Source organism: Lytechinus pictus, chromosome 3 (genome assembly GCF_037042905.1).
Source record: "Lytechinus pictus isolate F3 Inbred chromosome 3, Lp3.0, whole genome shotgun sequence".
Lineage (NCBI taxonomy): Eukaryota > Metazoa > Echinodermata > Echinoidea > Temnopleuroida > Toxopneustidae > Lytechinus > Lytechinus pictus.
Genome location: NC_087247.1, coordinates 14,924,861 through 14,941,308, shown reverse-complemented (window position 1 = coordinate 14,941,308; position 16,448 = coordinate 14,924,861). Strand labels below are relative to the sequence as shown.

The window sequence follows — 16,448 nt, the reverse complement described above, 5'->3', positions numbered from 1 at the left end:
CTGTTAATGAAATTTGTCATTGGGTTTACAAAGTACAAATGCATACACATAGACAGAATGATACAAAATTACAATTTCTGGTGACAATACAAATGTGTATACTATATATGTTTTTTATTAGTTTATATTTTCATTATCAAAAAAATATCTCACTACATTGGGGCAAACACAGAAAAGGCTCGATCATAACTGGTATTTGTTAGGGGTCACAGCGTTAGGTTGTTGAAGAAGAAAGTGATCTGAGAGAGTTAGAAGAGCGTAGAGAGATGAGGTCAGTAATGCCTCCACATTAATCGCCCCATTTATCATATATCTGATTTGATCAGGCTTGACCTGCAGCTTGGTGAGTTCAGTGTCCTTGGATTGCCAAACAATGGACAGCGCCCTCAGATGGTGGAGTCCCAGGTCACTCTGGAAGATGAGAAGGTCTCCGAAGTCAGCCTTCAGTTTGAGACCAATCCTATGGACGGCAAAGCTGATCAACGTATCATCCTACGGACGCAGCCTCTCAAAGTGGTCTACGATGCGGTAAGTCGTGGATATTAAGACTTTTCTTGTTCTTTAATATCTGGGTGCCGTTTCATAAAGCTGTTTGTAAGTTAAGAACGACTGGTAATCCTTTCTTGTGGCGAAGGGTATAATAAATTGGCGATGGTTTAGCGCGTAAGAAATGATCACCAGTCGTTCTTAAAGTTGCTCCTAACTTACGAACAGCTTTATGAAACAGCCCCCTGATCTTATTATTTAACATTGGATATCTTCGAGTGTCTCTCCTGGGGTACATTCAGATACAAGAGATTTGATATTTTGAAATCACTCTTAAATAAATATAATTCATTCCACATACTAGTTGGTATTACATATGGCAATAAATAATATGAAATTGTCTTCTAGAAGGCTTCCTTTTCAAGATAGATTTGTTGCAGGTTTAATACATAGTCACAAGAGTAAGTAAAGACTACTGGGCCGTTGTAAGAGACTTATGTTTAATTGCATAGCAAGCATGAGTCCAATAATCAAGTGTATTTGAGCACTGCAAGAAACTTAAGTTTGTAATTGAGCACAAATCTCAAAGGACTTTGCTTGATAAAAAACACATGTTTTTGTTAATTGAACTCATTAGTCTTAAAGTGATCTTTTGACCATGAATTGAATTTAGCCTGCCAAAAATTCCATCTTGATAAACTGTATTTCTCGAAGTTGTCTATAAATGGATAAGTTTCATTTCTGAATCTGGGTCAAAATCTTAAAAAGGAAATGTTTTAGATATAGATTCATATTTACTTGGATTACTTCTAAGAGAGTCTAGTACCACATTGGCTAAACCCATTTGGTCTACAATCAAGTTGGTCTATTTGCCATTTTGTCTACTCTGCACTTGGTCGAATATCCACTTACTCTAATTTCCATTTAGTCTAATGGTGATAATGTTATCTTGCCCTTCTTTGCTTCTACTATAATTCAGAATACAATCAACAGTATAGCAGCTTTCTTCAAACCCCCACAAGATGTCAGGCTGGACGAGTGAGTTATATTTCAATAAATTCACAATTTTATTTATTCATTTCCAGGAGAAAGAAATACAAGGCAGTATAAAACAATTTACATGTATTATTATTTGCTCTTGATTTTATAATATCAAAGAGATGTTGTTAGAATGTTTATACCAGAGATGATAGTGATGAATGATGATGATGGTGATGATGATGGTGATGATGATGATGGTGATGGTGATGATGATGGTGATGATGGTGATGGTGATGATGATGATGATGGTGATGGTGATGATGATGGTGATGATGGTGATGGTGATGATGATCTTATTGGTGAAGATATTTTTGATGGTGATGAAGCTAACATTAATGAGAACAATAATACAATTCACATACCGGTATATTGCACTATCTATAAAGTAAGACTATTCCTAGACAGATGATACAATTAATAATAGAACAAAAAATTATAGAATAGACTTAATGCAGTGGCGTCATCATGCCGCCATCTTAGAGGCTAAAGCCATTGCCTTACCTGGTGATATGCAGCTGGCGCATCTCTGACAACTTCTTTTGCATGTATTCCTATATCCTCTGAGGAAGGGCGCTGTAACATTATGACATCATATGCATGAGTTATGTACAATTATCAGAAGGAAAGATGGCACAAAACTCATCTATGGCAACATTCATTTCAATATTATTGGATCTTTTGTTGTGGTCTGGTAATGTTTGTGAAACAATTATCTAGGAAACGTCTCATTTCTAGTCAAATATCTTAAGGATTTGAGTAGCTCTATGTGTGATATTAAGATGACTGTACAGCGCAACCACTACTAGTATATGAATATACTCTCATTTGTTTTAACTTTGATAGAAAGTAATATATGATTCTGGACCTAGGTAAAAGATGTCGCACATCGAACCGTTTTTAATAAAGATTTTTTTTTTCATTTTCCCTTCAGCCTGTCCGCAGCCGCGATGTCCAACCTGACGGAACTTGGCTCCACCTCAACGACAGGTCTACAGTTCATGGTGGACAACAAGCAGATCCTGGATATCAATGTGGATGTCAAGTCTACCTATGTCATCATCCCAGAGAAAGGTGTATTTGATGGGTAAGGTCTGGTACTTTCATTCTGAATCTCAATCAAATAACTTGATTAATTCAGTCCAGGCCTAAAGAAATGACTTTGAAAAGAGGAGAACACCAGGACGTACATCCCCCTTCCAGATGGAGGGACCAAGTCCGAAGTGACGTGGGACTATCCCTACCGGATGCTGAAGACTTAGCTCAGGGTAGAACTAAATGGAAACTGAACTGAATGGAAAAGGATCGCACTCTCCTATGCACCTAAATCACACATTGTAATAATAATAATGATAGCTTAATTTATATAGTTTTTTTTGTCAGAGAATACAAAGTGCAACTATGAAGCTTGAGTTACCACTTTATAAACAGCATTCAGTGCATTCAATGAATTGATCCTGCCGGGTACCATTTACCTCACTTGGGTTGAGTGCAGCACAATGTGGATCAATTTCTTTGAACACGTGATCCTCTGTTTGAAGGACGATAGTCAGAACCACTAGAGCAAGACACACCCACACCTTATGGCTTGAAATAGCTTAAAACACGTAATAATGTTCATTGGATGAAAGCACTAGTTACATGATTAAAGGGATGGTCCGGGCTGAAAGTATTTATAGCTTAATAAATAGAGTAGAATTCACTGAGCAAAATGCCAAAAATTTCATCAAAATCGGATAACAAATAACAAAGTTATTGAATTTTTAAGTTTAGCAATATTTGGGGAAAGCAGTCGTCATGAATATTCATTAGGTGGGCTGATGATGTCACATCTCCACTTATTCTTTTGTATTTTATTATATGAAATGAGGTTTATTCAAATTTTTTCCTCCAAGAAGAAAAAAAATTGGAATGACAACTGATTTAGTGCATTAGATATTTATTGCTGCAACTTATTTCATTATAAGGGAGACATATTATTCACACAAGTATGAAATAATGAAAAAATTATGATTTTATGTAATAACATAAGAAAACGGAAAGTGGAGATGTGACATCATCAGCCCACCTAATGAATATTCATGACGACTGTTTTCACAAAATATTGCTAAACTTTAAACTTCAATAACTTTATTATTTGTCATCCGATTCTGATGAAATTTTCGGCATTTTGCTCCGTGAATTCTACTCTATGTATTAAGATATAAATATTTTCAGCCCGGACCATCCCTTTAACATCACTATATCACTGTATCATATTTTTGTTTGTTTTTAGCTCGGGATCGGTGCTCGTTGTGGACCTTGGAAATATCAAAATGAGAACGGAAAGTGAGGAGAGACATGTAGGAGAAAGAACAGAGGTGAGATGTAGTTGGACTGTTTGAGGAGTCCTTAGCTTTGACTTTACTGATGATGGTTATGATGGTTATGATGATGTTGTTTTGGTGTAGATGATGATGATTATGTTGACAGTGGTGGTGGTGGTGATGATGATGATGATGATGATGATGATGATGGTGATGGTGATGATGATGGTTATGATGATGATGATGGAGACAACGATTGTGATAGTCAAGATAACTAGACGATGATGATAAATGATAAAGGTAGTCATCACAACGAGGATTAATATTTTTTATTGTATTTCCCTCTCCACCTAGAATGAATCACTTGAGGATCTCATGAGAAAGGCCTATGACCGATTCAATCTTGATGTTCAGGATGTTCAGGTTATCTTCGCTCCTAAAGGTAAATCAAATGCCATCTCTGCAACTCCTTAACATTTCATACAGGTTATTCAATGATAATCGTGTTGTTGATGTTAATATTGTTGTGATATATTGAGCTGCTGAAGAATTTGAAATACAGAATAATCGAAATGTCTTTTCAGAAGACAAATCGGCAAGAAATAACCCAGCAGCATGATTCAACTTGCAACTGGATTATTGATGATAATGATAATAGCTATAATAATAATGATAATAATAATATGCGACTTTTATATAGCGCTTTATACAATGTCTCTAGGTGCTGTATACTATAACCCCGGCTTTAGCACACATGCCCTTATAAGGTGCTCGAGCATTCCAGGCATTCCTTCCTATCAGGTACCTGTTTACTACACCTGGATGGAGAGTGGCAAATGTAGATGAAATGCCTTGACAAAGGACGTGAGTGCCATGGTGGGATTTGAACCCCGAACCTTGTGGTTCAAAGTCAGTAGATTTATCCACTGAGCCGTAACACCACTCAATTAACGAAAGCATAATTAAACAAAAATGTGATTGCTTTCAGGTTTTATAATTACTCATTACTCCTAATGAGAATTGAAATAAAAGAATGAGAATGATATTAAGTTGGTTTTCAATTTTTTGTTCAGGTGAGGATTGGCAAGCCATTCGTAAGCAGCACGGATCCCCTCTTCATCTCCTTCAGCCAATGGATCTTCATATCTCATTACAGAAATGTATGGTAGAAGATGTAAGACTTGCCAAGTAAGTGTATGGAAGCTTAAAAGTGCCGACCGGATGTTCAGATAATCATCTCGTCACTTCTACAATCCTTGAAAAAGATGATGAGATGACAAGATCTTGGATCTTGTTATGTCTACATCCCGTTTGAGAAATAATCAGATGACAAAATCTCAGATCTCGTCATGTCTGCATCTTTTAGAAGAGATGATCAAATGACATGATCATGGATCCAAGATCTTGTCATCTGATCATCTCTCCCACAGGATGTAGACATGACAAGATCCAAGATCTCATCATCTGATCATCTCTCCAAAAAGATTTAGACATGACGAGATTCACATAACAACATGAGAGAAAGGAAAATTTGGAATGACATCATCAGCTTACTCATTCTATTTTCATGACGACATGCATGGAACTGTTTCAGTGACGTTGCAAAATTTAGGAACTCCATAATTTCATTATTTTTCATCGGATGTCAAAGTATTTTTTTTTTTGGGGGGGGAGCTTTACTTAATATATTCAAATCATGTGACTTTCATTATCCATTTAAATGCATCCACATATTTTTACATATTTAAAATTTATTTTTTTGCAGGATGAAAGTGACTGGTGAACTACCTGATGTATCCATCACCCTATCAGATCATAAGCTGAAGCAGCTGCTTGCCCTGGCTACCAGTATACCCTTACCTGAGAGTGATGAACCAGAAGCACCTACAGCCAAGAAAGATAGCAAGGTCATTACTTTAAAAAATATATATGTACGTCTCATATGTAGGAAATTTTTCAAAAATCTGTGCCATGTCTTTTAGCTGCAATCCTGCGACAAAGGCTTCCCTGCATTCTCCCTTATTTTGTCTGTGATGGATAAAATATTTGCTCACTGGATTGCAGCAGGAAAGACACAGCTCTGACAAGATGCCCTATACTAGTACTTTATTTATCATGCAGTGAGATATAGGTATTCACATTTTATCCTTTATGCTTATTGTTTGGAAGTATATATTCTATTATTGAACATTATTATGTAGATTTGTGGCTTTAGTAGGCATGCTTATCATATTTCGAATGATTCTATTCAATTGTTTGAATATGTTGGATTTTCATTACTATTTCAAAGCATGGGAGATGCACTCTGAAAAAATGTAACATTTTCTCTTTGATATGTTTTGGGGAAAAGTGGTTTGGGAGTATTTTATTTGCACATCTCTATTTCTCTCTAAAGGTAACTGGTGTTATTTGAAAATTAGATCAAGTTGATCAAGAGTGAATTCTTGTCTTGTTCTTAAAGACAGTGTATTCTACTTGCAAATTGCACATCCTACCATCTGCTGCCCTCATTGTCCCTATGGGTCAACATCCTCATCCCATGATGCAACAGCCTGATCCAAAAATGCATTATCCAATGCCTGTCAGGCACACATGCTCAGGCTTTGGCACCAAAAACTTTTACCTAGTCTATTTATCCATTCTGTCACTGAGCAATGACACAATTGACTAGAAATTTTACAAGTGGCAAAGAAATCTGCAGAATACTGTTAAAGTTGTTACTGGAGTACCAAGTTCAAGTCACACACATACATTGGGATGTTTATCTTGGGGGACCTCTTTTAATTATATAACATTTGACTCTTGTACTTCTGGGCCCTGTCGTTCAAAGAGTTGCGATTGATCCGATCAACCATAATTATGGAAAGCCAGCAATGTCAACGTCTGAAATGCATGTTTGTTCAAAATATTTTCTAGATATGATGTATAATTCATACATCTTTTTTTAATGAAAGATTCAGTGTCCTTCCCTTTGTTTGCTAAGGACTTTTGTGCAAATTTTCTATTAAAAAAATATGACATTGATGGATTTCCATACAGTTGAGGTCGATCGGATCAATCGTTACTCTTCGTAAGGCGGGCACTGGTTTCTGTTGCTGAAAAAAAGGTTTCCCTTTCTGTAACCACTAAAGTAACTTTGGTGTTAAGGCTCCTGCCATGGAAACTTTAATTTTGATTACCTGTTTAACCCAAGTTGTCTGTTTATCATTTAACATTACAGTATCTTTTATGGATTGGGGTACTTGGGTCCTGTAACACAAAGCTAAATAATTGATCGTAGGACTGATTTTCACAATTGATTGCATTGATAATCATGTGCATTCAATCGTAAGATTCAGTCGCAGGATCAGGGTCCCATTTTATACAGACTTGTCATAATAACAAATGCACAATTTCTATAAGAAATTTACTACGGTAGTACTAGCCAATACATGTAGGATTGAAGGATTTCAGTAGCTTTTAACTGTTTGTTGATTATAACAAGTTTTATGAAACGGACTCCAGGTGCTTAGCTTTGTGTTACAGGGGCTCTGGCTCTTTTTTCTTTCTTTCTTGACTCTCCTATCTATGTGGTATTTTGCATCATGGTATTCTTGAATGATACAGGGTGTCTCGGGAGCAGGAGGGACAGCCAGAGGAGGCCAGCAAGGCTCGTCCGCCTCCGTAAGTGTGGTCAAAGCGCTTGCGTCTTTGGAGGAATCCGATGGTTATGAGACGGCGAGTGAATGGACAGCAGAGGCAAGATGTTCAGAGAGTGTTGATAATGAACAGACTGATAACAAAACCAAAAACATAATCCCTAACCCATTTTGTTATTTTATGTTTCAATCATTTATTCCAGATTGGGATTAAAGTTTATGCATGTCAACATTATCAGTCTTTTAGAAGTTTCCTAATAAATCCTAACAGTCATTGTCTTTGTAATCCATGAAATTTATTTTTGTGTTTAGCATTTTGTTATTTGGTTGATTTTAATAAGCCCTTAAAATTGCTAATTTTTTCCATTTATATTTTGTTTCTCAAAGAAAGGAATATTGAACACTATTATTTTAAGAAACGTTTTAGTACTCATCAAAGAATCCTTTGAGAAATGGACAAATAACCATGTTTTTAACTGTTTCAGTTATGTCTTTATTTTATGTTGAGTGAGGTTTTGATCATTTGTCATAATATCAACTTCATCCATTTTAGGGTTCACAAAATGAGAAATGGCACATGTTGCTTTTTGATTATTTTACCACAAAGTAAAAATACAGTGTTTATCATTAGCAGTTAGCTTATGGAAAGTTTATGCATGAAGATACAAGATATTTTATTTTGTCTACGCAACATAAAAATTACAAAAAATTCGTTTTCCACTGGTGTAGAAAGATAATAGACATGCATGAACAAAACAAAACAAAGAAAAAAATAAGTTGCTTAGATATATAAAATATATCATTATTATTCATTCAACCATTCTGGCATGAGACTTTGTCCCACTCCAACTCGCCTTTCCTGTTTTGATAAGATTTTTACTATTGTTTAAGCATGGTCTGGTCATATCACTTTGACTGTCTCTCTTGCCTCTGTGTTGTTAATGGATTTCTGCAAGGAATATTTCATCCTTTATTTTTTCCATGAATATTGATGAATCATAACTTATTTGTATTAATTTGATGTTTCGATATTAAACTTTGTTTTATTTTTTTTTTGTGTTTTGGATTTGAAATTTTATATTTGGTAGTAACCTAACAACTGTCAAGTGCTATCTTGTTGCAACTTGTTATTTGTAGAGATATTTATGTAGAGATTGGTACCTAATTTCTCATACATTAGACATGGTTATGAATTTCAATTATTTGATGATTAAAGAACAAGTCCACCCCAACAAAAAGTGGATTTGATTAAAAAGAGAAAAATCCAACAAACATAACACTGAAAATTTTGTCAAAATCGGATGTAAAATAAGAAAGTCATGGCATTTTATAGTTCGCTTAATTTCACAAAACAGTTATAGGCACATCCTGGTTGGTATGCAAATGAGGGGACTGATGATGTCACCCACTCACTATTTTTTTTTGTATTCTACTATATGAAATATGAAATATTTTGATTTTCTCCCCATTGTCATGTGAAATCGAGTTTTATTCCTCCCTGAACATGTGGAATTAACATTGTTTAACATTATGTGGTTCAGTCAAGTTCTACATTATTGTCAATTCTGTAAAATTCGAAATATTGTATAATTCAAACAATAAAAATCAAAAGAAATAGTGAGTGATGGACATCATTGACTCTCTCATTTGCATATCACTGAGTTGTGCATATAACTGTTTTGAGAAAAATAAGTGAAACTTTAAAATGTAACAACTTTCTTATTTTACATCCGATTTTGATGAAATTTTCAGCGTTATGCTTGTTAGATTTTTCTCTATTGATTCAAATCAACATTTTTCTGGGGTGGACTTGACCTTTAAGTAAATTCCCATTCAGTTGATTTGGCAGTCTCAAAAACTTTTTTTTGGGGGGGTTAATGACATACAGTGAAGTATACAGTGTACTTCTTCACATTATTTTATCAAAGGGAGCTGAATTATGCAGATAATCACTTCCAAATATACTTTTTAGCCAGAACAATTGTCATTTTATCAAAATCTTATCTAAGTTGCTCTCTCTTAGGGATTTTACTAGAAACTTAATTACAATCGATTTGCAAGTATCAGTTACAAAGTTGACTTGAAATTAATTGCAAGTTTCTTGTAATGCCCCCATCAACAGTTCATTCCCATCCAATGATGTACAATGTGTGCTGTTGTGGAAGGGATGGGGGTTAATTGCAACAGTTATGATTGATTTTATTTACCTAAACTTAACTTGCAATTGATTCCAAGTTTCTTGCGATGCCCTCATGAGTAGTTGTATAACTCAGTTCATTCTCATTTAACACTGAGATGTACGTCGTAGAGAGGGGTGTTCATTGAAAAGTCACAATTGATCTAGGACTTAGATTTGGCTTCCAGTCAGTTGCAAGTCTTCCCTTTCCCACCTATATAAACTCTGTTGATTGCCATTCCACAGGGTGAGACGTACGCAGTAGGGAGGGGCATTTCAGACAGTAAACTCATGGCAGTAGCGGGAGATGACAGTGATGATGAATTTATGTCTGCTGACGAGGGGTCGAGTCCAACGCGTTCCAAGAAGAAACAAGCCTTACAGAGACAGGAGAGCACCAGCGTCTACATGAGATCGGACGTGGAGCTCCAGTTTGAACTGAAGAGAGTAAGTCAGCAGGAAGAAAAATGATGGATTATTTGAGATGTTTGAAATCTTCAATTTCAATTCAATTTATTGACCATTAAAAAGACATCAAAATATTTACAAAAATAACATGATACAAACAAACTAATTCAAAATATAACAGGTTACAAATTACTTAATGGTCAGGACCCCTAAGAAGCAAGACTGCTTATAGCCGGGGCCCTACAAATACACAAATAACATAACTGGTAAAAAAAAAAAGGTTATTAAGTAACAACAATGTCATATTGGTGACGCGCCATTTGCTCCTGCGACAATTGCTCCCGTCTTAATATCTTAGAAGGCATAGGGTTTGAGTTAGGATTGCAATAGAGTTTTTTTGGTTCAGAATGATGTAAATATTATGATTAGGGTTTATTTAGGTTTGGAGGTTATGTTTTATGTTTCGCTTAATGTGCAGATTCTCCATCGGGGCAATTGTTGCCGGAGCAAATGTCATGGAACCGTAATATTGTTATCCCAGTCATTGGATTTAACCCTGTATACAGCATTGCAATAGGTTACATTCCCCTTGGTTTGAATTGCAGTCATGGTGTGAACTTCCTTTAGCAAGAAATCTATCCACACCATGCTGCACTCAACCCAGGTGGAGTAAAAGTACCAACAGGACTGAATTTCCCCAAAAAAGCTGTGAGCCCAGAATGATAGTTGCCTAGCTTAGCCGAGATGATATACGAGCGCCTTGAGCACCTGACAAGGTGAATATTTATGCCGTATCATTATTAGTATTATTATGATGAGTGCATGTCGAAAAGCCTCAGTATGTCCGTTTTTAAGGCTATTTTACGAGCGTTATTATTGGTATTATCTTTGTTTTCCTAGGTTGCTCTGAACCTGGATCAGGTGGATGCGGATGGAACGGAGAAACCTGTCCTTGGTGTGGCCATCCATTCCTTGGGAGCCAAGGTGGAAGTCAGACCTTTTGATATGAACTTGGAGCTGTCCCTAGGGAGTATAGCAGCACAGCATCATAAATTCCAAGGTGATACCATGTCCCATAGGAATCATCACACAATCCCCTTGGTGTACTGACTGATCATCTTGGTTCCATGACATTTCCTCTGGCGACAATTGCTCCGCTCTGAATTCCACGCACTAATCGAATGACTAGGGACAGTGATTTCCGTTTCTAAAAATTGCCTTTTCCGTTTCAGCATGTCTGAAAACGGAAATTACGTTTCCCCGTAGACTTTGTGTACATGAAAAAGTGACAATTCCGTTTACAAAGAAAACCAATACGCAATGAGTAGTGATGTCAAAATGCTAGTGCTGGTCAAAATTTGCATCTACCAATGTACTAACATCGCTTTAAAATCCGTTTTAATCGCAGAGATTCGAGCTCAAAAACTATTTAGAGAAACATAACATGAATACATCCTCACTTTTCATATTATTAGCATTATTTTATGGTTAAATGGGATTTTATCGCTGATTTGGGGACTTTTCGGACATCGTTTTGGGCAGTCGTCGACTAATGCCTATCCGCCATTTTGGATTTTTTAAATCACCGTAATCATTATATTATGACCGAACGCAGAGGGCAGCAACACACGGCCATATTCTGCCCTATATGCGGACGTGAGTGTAAACTAATTAAGATACGATCGAGTGATGGAGGGGCTCGAGTGTAGTTACGATGTGTTGATTGTCATGATTGTTGTAGCAAAGACAAAGTGGGATCGTCTTTTTTCAGTTGATATTCGTATATTTTGAGGATTTGGGATTAATTTCTGTTGCTATTTTGTGCATTTTGAGAAAAAACACGTTTTCCGTGAATTTCGGTTTGAAAAGCCACTTTCCGTTTCAAAAGGCCGATTCCGTGAATTCCGTCCGTTTTCCGGGAGTGCGGAAAATCACTGTCCCTAAATGACCAACTTTAACCCTGGGTTTAACACTATACTTTAAACCTAACATAAATTTCTATTGCAACCCTAACCCTAACCTTACATCTTAGACAAAATGAAGTCGGGAGCAATTGTCGCAGGAGCGAAAGTCATGTCACCATCCTCTTAGGGGGGTATTGCAAGAATTTTTTTGCAATCAATTGCAATTTTACAATCAAAAGATCAAGTTTAGCTGTAGCTAATCAAATTGTTCTCCTGTTGGAAGATCAGGGCCCCGTCTTACAAAGAGTTACAATTGATCCGATCAACCACAAGGATGTGGAAATCCATCAGTGTCAATATTTTTTCAACATGAAGTTTGCACAATGTCCTTTGTAAACAAAGAGAAGCAAACTGAATTTTTGAGAAATCAATATACATCATATCTAGTAAATTTTTTTAACAAACATGTATTTTAGATGTTGATGTTGCTGGCTTTCCATAATTGTTGTTGATCGGATCTATCGTAACTGTTTGTAATACATGACCCAGCAATCAATTAGAAATTTGTAATTGATTGCAAGACATTATTAGACCCCAAATAGATTTGCAATTGATCACAAGTTTCTTGCAATATCTCAGTTGTGCCATTGACAACACATATCTGTCCAGGTTTTATATGAATGGTAATATTTGAAAAAAAAACCTTATACAGGAATCATTGTTAGAGGCAATCCTTAATGAAAAGTTCCCCCAACAAACAGGAAAAATATTACATTTTATCTCAGTCCATTCTGTTCTGGTCTTTGTGCCATCCTTACAAGATTTTATTTCTAATACAAACAATGCTTTCATTGAAATACAAATTTCATTTCAATTCCATGACAAGAATTTAGATAAATATACAAATCATGATGGGAATCCAAATTTGGATCAAGGTCAAGATGAAACTAGAGTCAAAATCAGGGTCATTATTCTCTATTCAATATTGATTGTTGACAATCAAGATGAGATAAAAGTTGTATAAAGACTTTGTTTATTTATTTAAAACAGTACCTGGATCTGACAAGTTGTATCTGATTAGAACACCAGCTTACGATGAGAAAGCAGAGAGACTCCTATCTGTCAAATATCATAAGGTAAGTTCCTATCATTCTCTCCCATTCAGTGTCATTGAATTTAATTTTGTCATATTCAAAAAATAGAAGAGAGGACTATATATGTATAAACATACAAGTTGAATGAGTAAAATGTGACTCAATTAAAATTCACATTCGTTTATTCAGTGTCATTGTATGTAATAATGTCGGATTGAGAAAGAATTTAAGAGTGCACTTGAGTATGGGTAAAATGTAATTCTCTTAAGTTCCCATTGTTCACTTTCATTCATTGTCATAATACGTAATATTGTTAGATTGAAAAGAAAACTTAGAGTGCATTAAATATGAAATGAAGCTGAATGATATGTGATTCAATTTATTTCATTGAAAAGTATTGATACATGTATATGTATGTGGCATTTATATAGTCTTTATGTTACAGCAAACATTCTTCAGTAACTCTGAACTACGGTATAGAGACAATCTGTCTATTGAAGCAAGCAAATTGGTTTAAGAGCCTTTTACTTGTATGTAAAAAAACATTTTTCACTTCTCTTTAAGTGGTCATCATACTCAACTTCCAGTGTGTTGATTTGATGATTGCATGAGAATCGCCAAAATTTCATAAATCTTCCATAGGCTCGTGAACAAAACTCACTATTAGTTTTAGTTTTCTATTACCTTTCTTTTCTGCAATGATTAGTACTGTTTTTTTCTTCAGTTTGTGCCTTCTGAATGATGATTTATAAATGATTATAACTATACTGTAAATCCTGTGTATTAAAACCATCCAAGGAAAATAAAAAACAAATGGCCACAAGAGACTGATTACACATAGTACTTAAATGGAAGGCAATTTTGGTGGTTATTAAAAACAGAATTCCCCATAGACAGGTGGCCATTTAGACATGTTTGGCTATATTGGACATCTTTTCTTCATTGAATACCAGGAATATTCCACATCTTAGGGCCGATATTGCATCCATCTATGATTCATGTAATATTGGCCCTAACTTATGGAATGTTTCTAGTGTCCCATTCTGAGCCATCGAGTATTACATCAGCATTCACCAACTCTGTAGTTAATCCACTCTGTACTTGACCTTGGAATGCCCTGCAGATTGACAAGAACAACCCAGAGTTTGCCACCACCTACAAGTCAACAGAGCAGACGATCACGGCTCACTTCACCACCCTAGAGGTAGTAGCTCACTGTGAAGCCATCCTGGATATCACTGAGTTTGCGGATACCCTGGTGGCCAGTCTGGACCAGGGCAAGGCACCGGCCACTGAGGATGGACAGGTAGAGGACGAGGGATACAGCAGTGAGGACGATAAGAAACCAGAACGTAAGTCAGATTATTATTCCCCAGCCAAGGAATCAGCATGCAGTTGAGTCATTGGGATGGTTGGTTGATCCATTTCAAATCCTATGGGTGAAGTACTTCCTCAGTTTTCACCCAGTGCTCATGAGACTGGGCATACACACTGGTCTTGGAGTAAAGATTTGCAAAACACATTTTTTTAATGTGCCAGGTTCTGTAATGCAATGGTTAAAGTATATATTACGACAATAAATCAAGAAAGATGATACAATTATTATATGTTTCTAAGATAAGGCCTTGTCATCCCACAGGCAAGCGAACCAAAGGAGTAAAAGCAACTGATGCCATCGATGTCCAGGTTGTAGCCACTCTAGACACCATTGCTCTCGTAGTGTGCACCCAAGAGGCTAGTCTAACAGAGGTGGCTGTCAAAGGTAGGTTTTTGCATATTGTGCTGTTCGTACCTAATCTCATTTTAATGAGTCCATGGTCCTGAATCACAAAACTCAGCGATTGAGATTACAGTTGATTTGTATGATTGATAGTACATAATAATCAATGCAATCAATCATAATAATTAGATCTATGATCAATAACTAAGTTTTGTGCTATGGGACCTAGAAGTTGGGAGTCAAAAACAGATGGCAAGTTATTTCCTGAATATATCACCTAGCGGGCATTTCCATAGATTGATGGACTAGGTATTTTAAAAAGAAATGTGCCTCATATGTTAATTTGTTGTTTTATCATTGTTATTTGACACTAGCAGATTCAGATTCAGATTCATTTATTGGTCCATATTAAAAACATAGAAATTTGTCCTCCACTGGCACTGACTGACTTCTGTGAAAACATTCTGTATGTTGTCTCATCTGACAGGACTGGAGGCCAATGTGACTGTTCAGAAACACAAGACTTGTGTGAATGCATGTCTACAGGATATCACTGTGGTTGATCCCACACCAGATGCCATTCATCCAAGGGTTTGTAGATTACATTCATACCTTACTCTGTTAGTGTAATATCAATCTAATCTTATTTCTTCATTTCGAAAACAAGAGTATACGAGTATAATTATTTTTCAACATAATATAACAATGCGTAAACATTTTCCATCATGATGATGATTAACATACATAGCATTATTCTAATTTAAATGTAAATTACAATCAGAAAAAAATTATTTCCTTTTTTTATTGTTGAAACCTATATATGAACTGAAAAAATATATACATATCATCAATAGAAATGTTGGAGACTGCCATCTTAAGCGTGGAGCTTGAAATTGATGGAGGCCTCAAAAAGAAAGGGGAAAGAAAACCACACTACAGTGCAATATAAGAGACATTTCTTAATCGTGTGTCATCCAAATTGTTACATTCAAGTAGTATAATATCCAAGTCCTTTGGAAGCGCATAGAGACGCTATTTATAATGTGTTATGTGCTATACAAGAACTGACTATTATTATTATTTAAATTTAAATTACACTGTATGTTTGATGGTTAGCCCTAAATACGGATATTGTATAAAAGTGAACATCTAGAAGCAATTAATTTTCCTACCCGTTGTATTGAACACAAATCTAGGAGTGCGATATCTGACGGAAATGAGTGCTCTGCACAAACACGGTAATTCTGTTATGATTAATATGATTATTTCTTTTTTTTTTATATAAATAGATTCTATCAACCTTAGATAAAGAGGTCTTCCAGATGGCTCTGACCCTGTACAACCATGCTACAGTAGGTGAGCTGTATTCAGACATGAATGCCGTTGACATGAGGGTAGGATTGAAGGTGGGGTGCATCCGAGCCGTCTTCCTCAACAAATTCGTCAATAATCTTCTGGTAAGTTCATTTTCCAAGATAACAAGGACTGTAACACAGGTAGTATTAGCCTAATACTGCTCCCTACACACTGAAAATTGTAGGTGTAATTTTCTAATGGCTACTTTGACTGTAAGGAAGAAGATGACTTACTTCATACCATTGTTTCCTCAGTTTTATGCTGCCATCACAATGTCATGAATTTTTTGTAAGGAAAACTATGTATCAAAAATATATTAATG

The 16,448-nt window shown here is 35.8% G+C and overlaps 1 protein-coding gene across 16 annotated transcripts in view; it reads left to right on the top strand.

Moving 5' to 3' along the window:
* Window positions 1-16,448, top strand: part of LOC129255853 (intermembrane lipid transfer protein VPS13A-like) — a 110,256-nt gene that overhangs the window by 28,776 nt on the left and 65,032 nt on the right. For 14 of the 16 annotated variants that reach the window (XM_064096468.1, XM_064096465.1, XM_064096457.1 and 11 more), the window contains exons 15-29: window positions 327-528; window positions 1,466-1,524; window positions 2,459-2,611; window positions 3,800-3,884; window positions 4,185-4,272; window positions 4,904-5,018; window positions 5,596-5,737; window positions 7,437-7,493; window positions 9,891-10,091; window positions 10,953-11,112; window positions 13,007-13,092; window positions 14,174-14,402; window positions 14,690-14,812; window positions 15,258-15,361; window positions 16,060-16,227. In XM_064096468.1, the coding sequence (XP_063952538.1) occupies window positions 327-528; window positions 1,466-1,524; window positions 2,459-2,611; window positions 3,800-3,884; window positions 4,185-4,272; window positions 4,904-5,018; window positions 5,596-5,737; window positions 7,437-7,493; window positions 9,891-10,091; window positions 10,953-11,112; window positions 13,007-13,092; window positions 14,174-14,402; window positions 14,690-14,812; window positions 15,258-15,361; window positions 16,060-16,227 (1,972 nt within the window). The remainder of the gene's footprint in view (window positions 1-326; window positions 529-1,465; window positions 1,525-2,458; window positions 2,612-3,799; window positions 3,885-4,184; window positions 4,273-4,903; window positions 5,019-5,595; window positions 5,738-7,436; window positions 7,494-9,890; window positions 10,092-10,952; window positions 11,113-13,006; window positions 13,093-14,173; window positions 14,403-14,689; window positions 14,813-15,257; window positions 15,362-16,059; window positions 16,228-16,448) is intronic. The other 2 variants (XM_064096467.1, XM_064096463.1) reach the window with 1 other exon arrangement.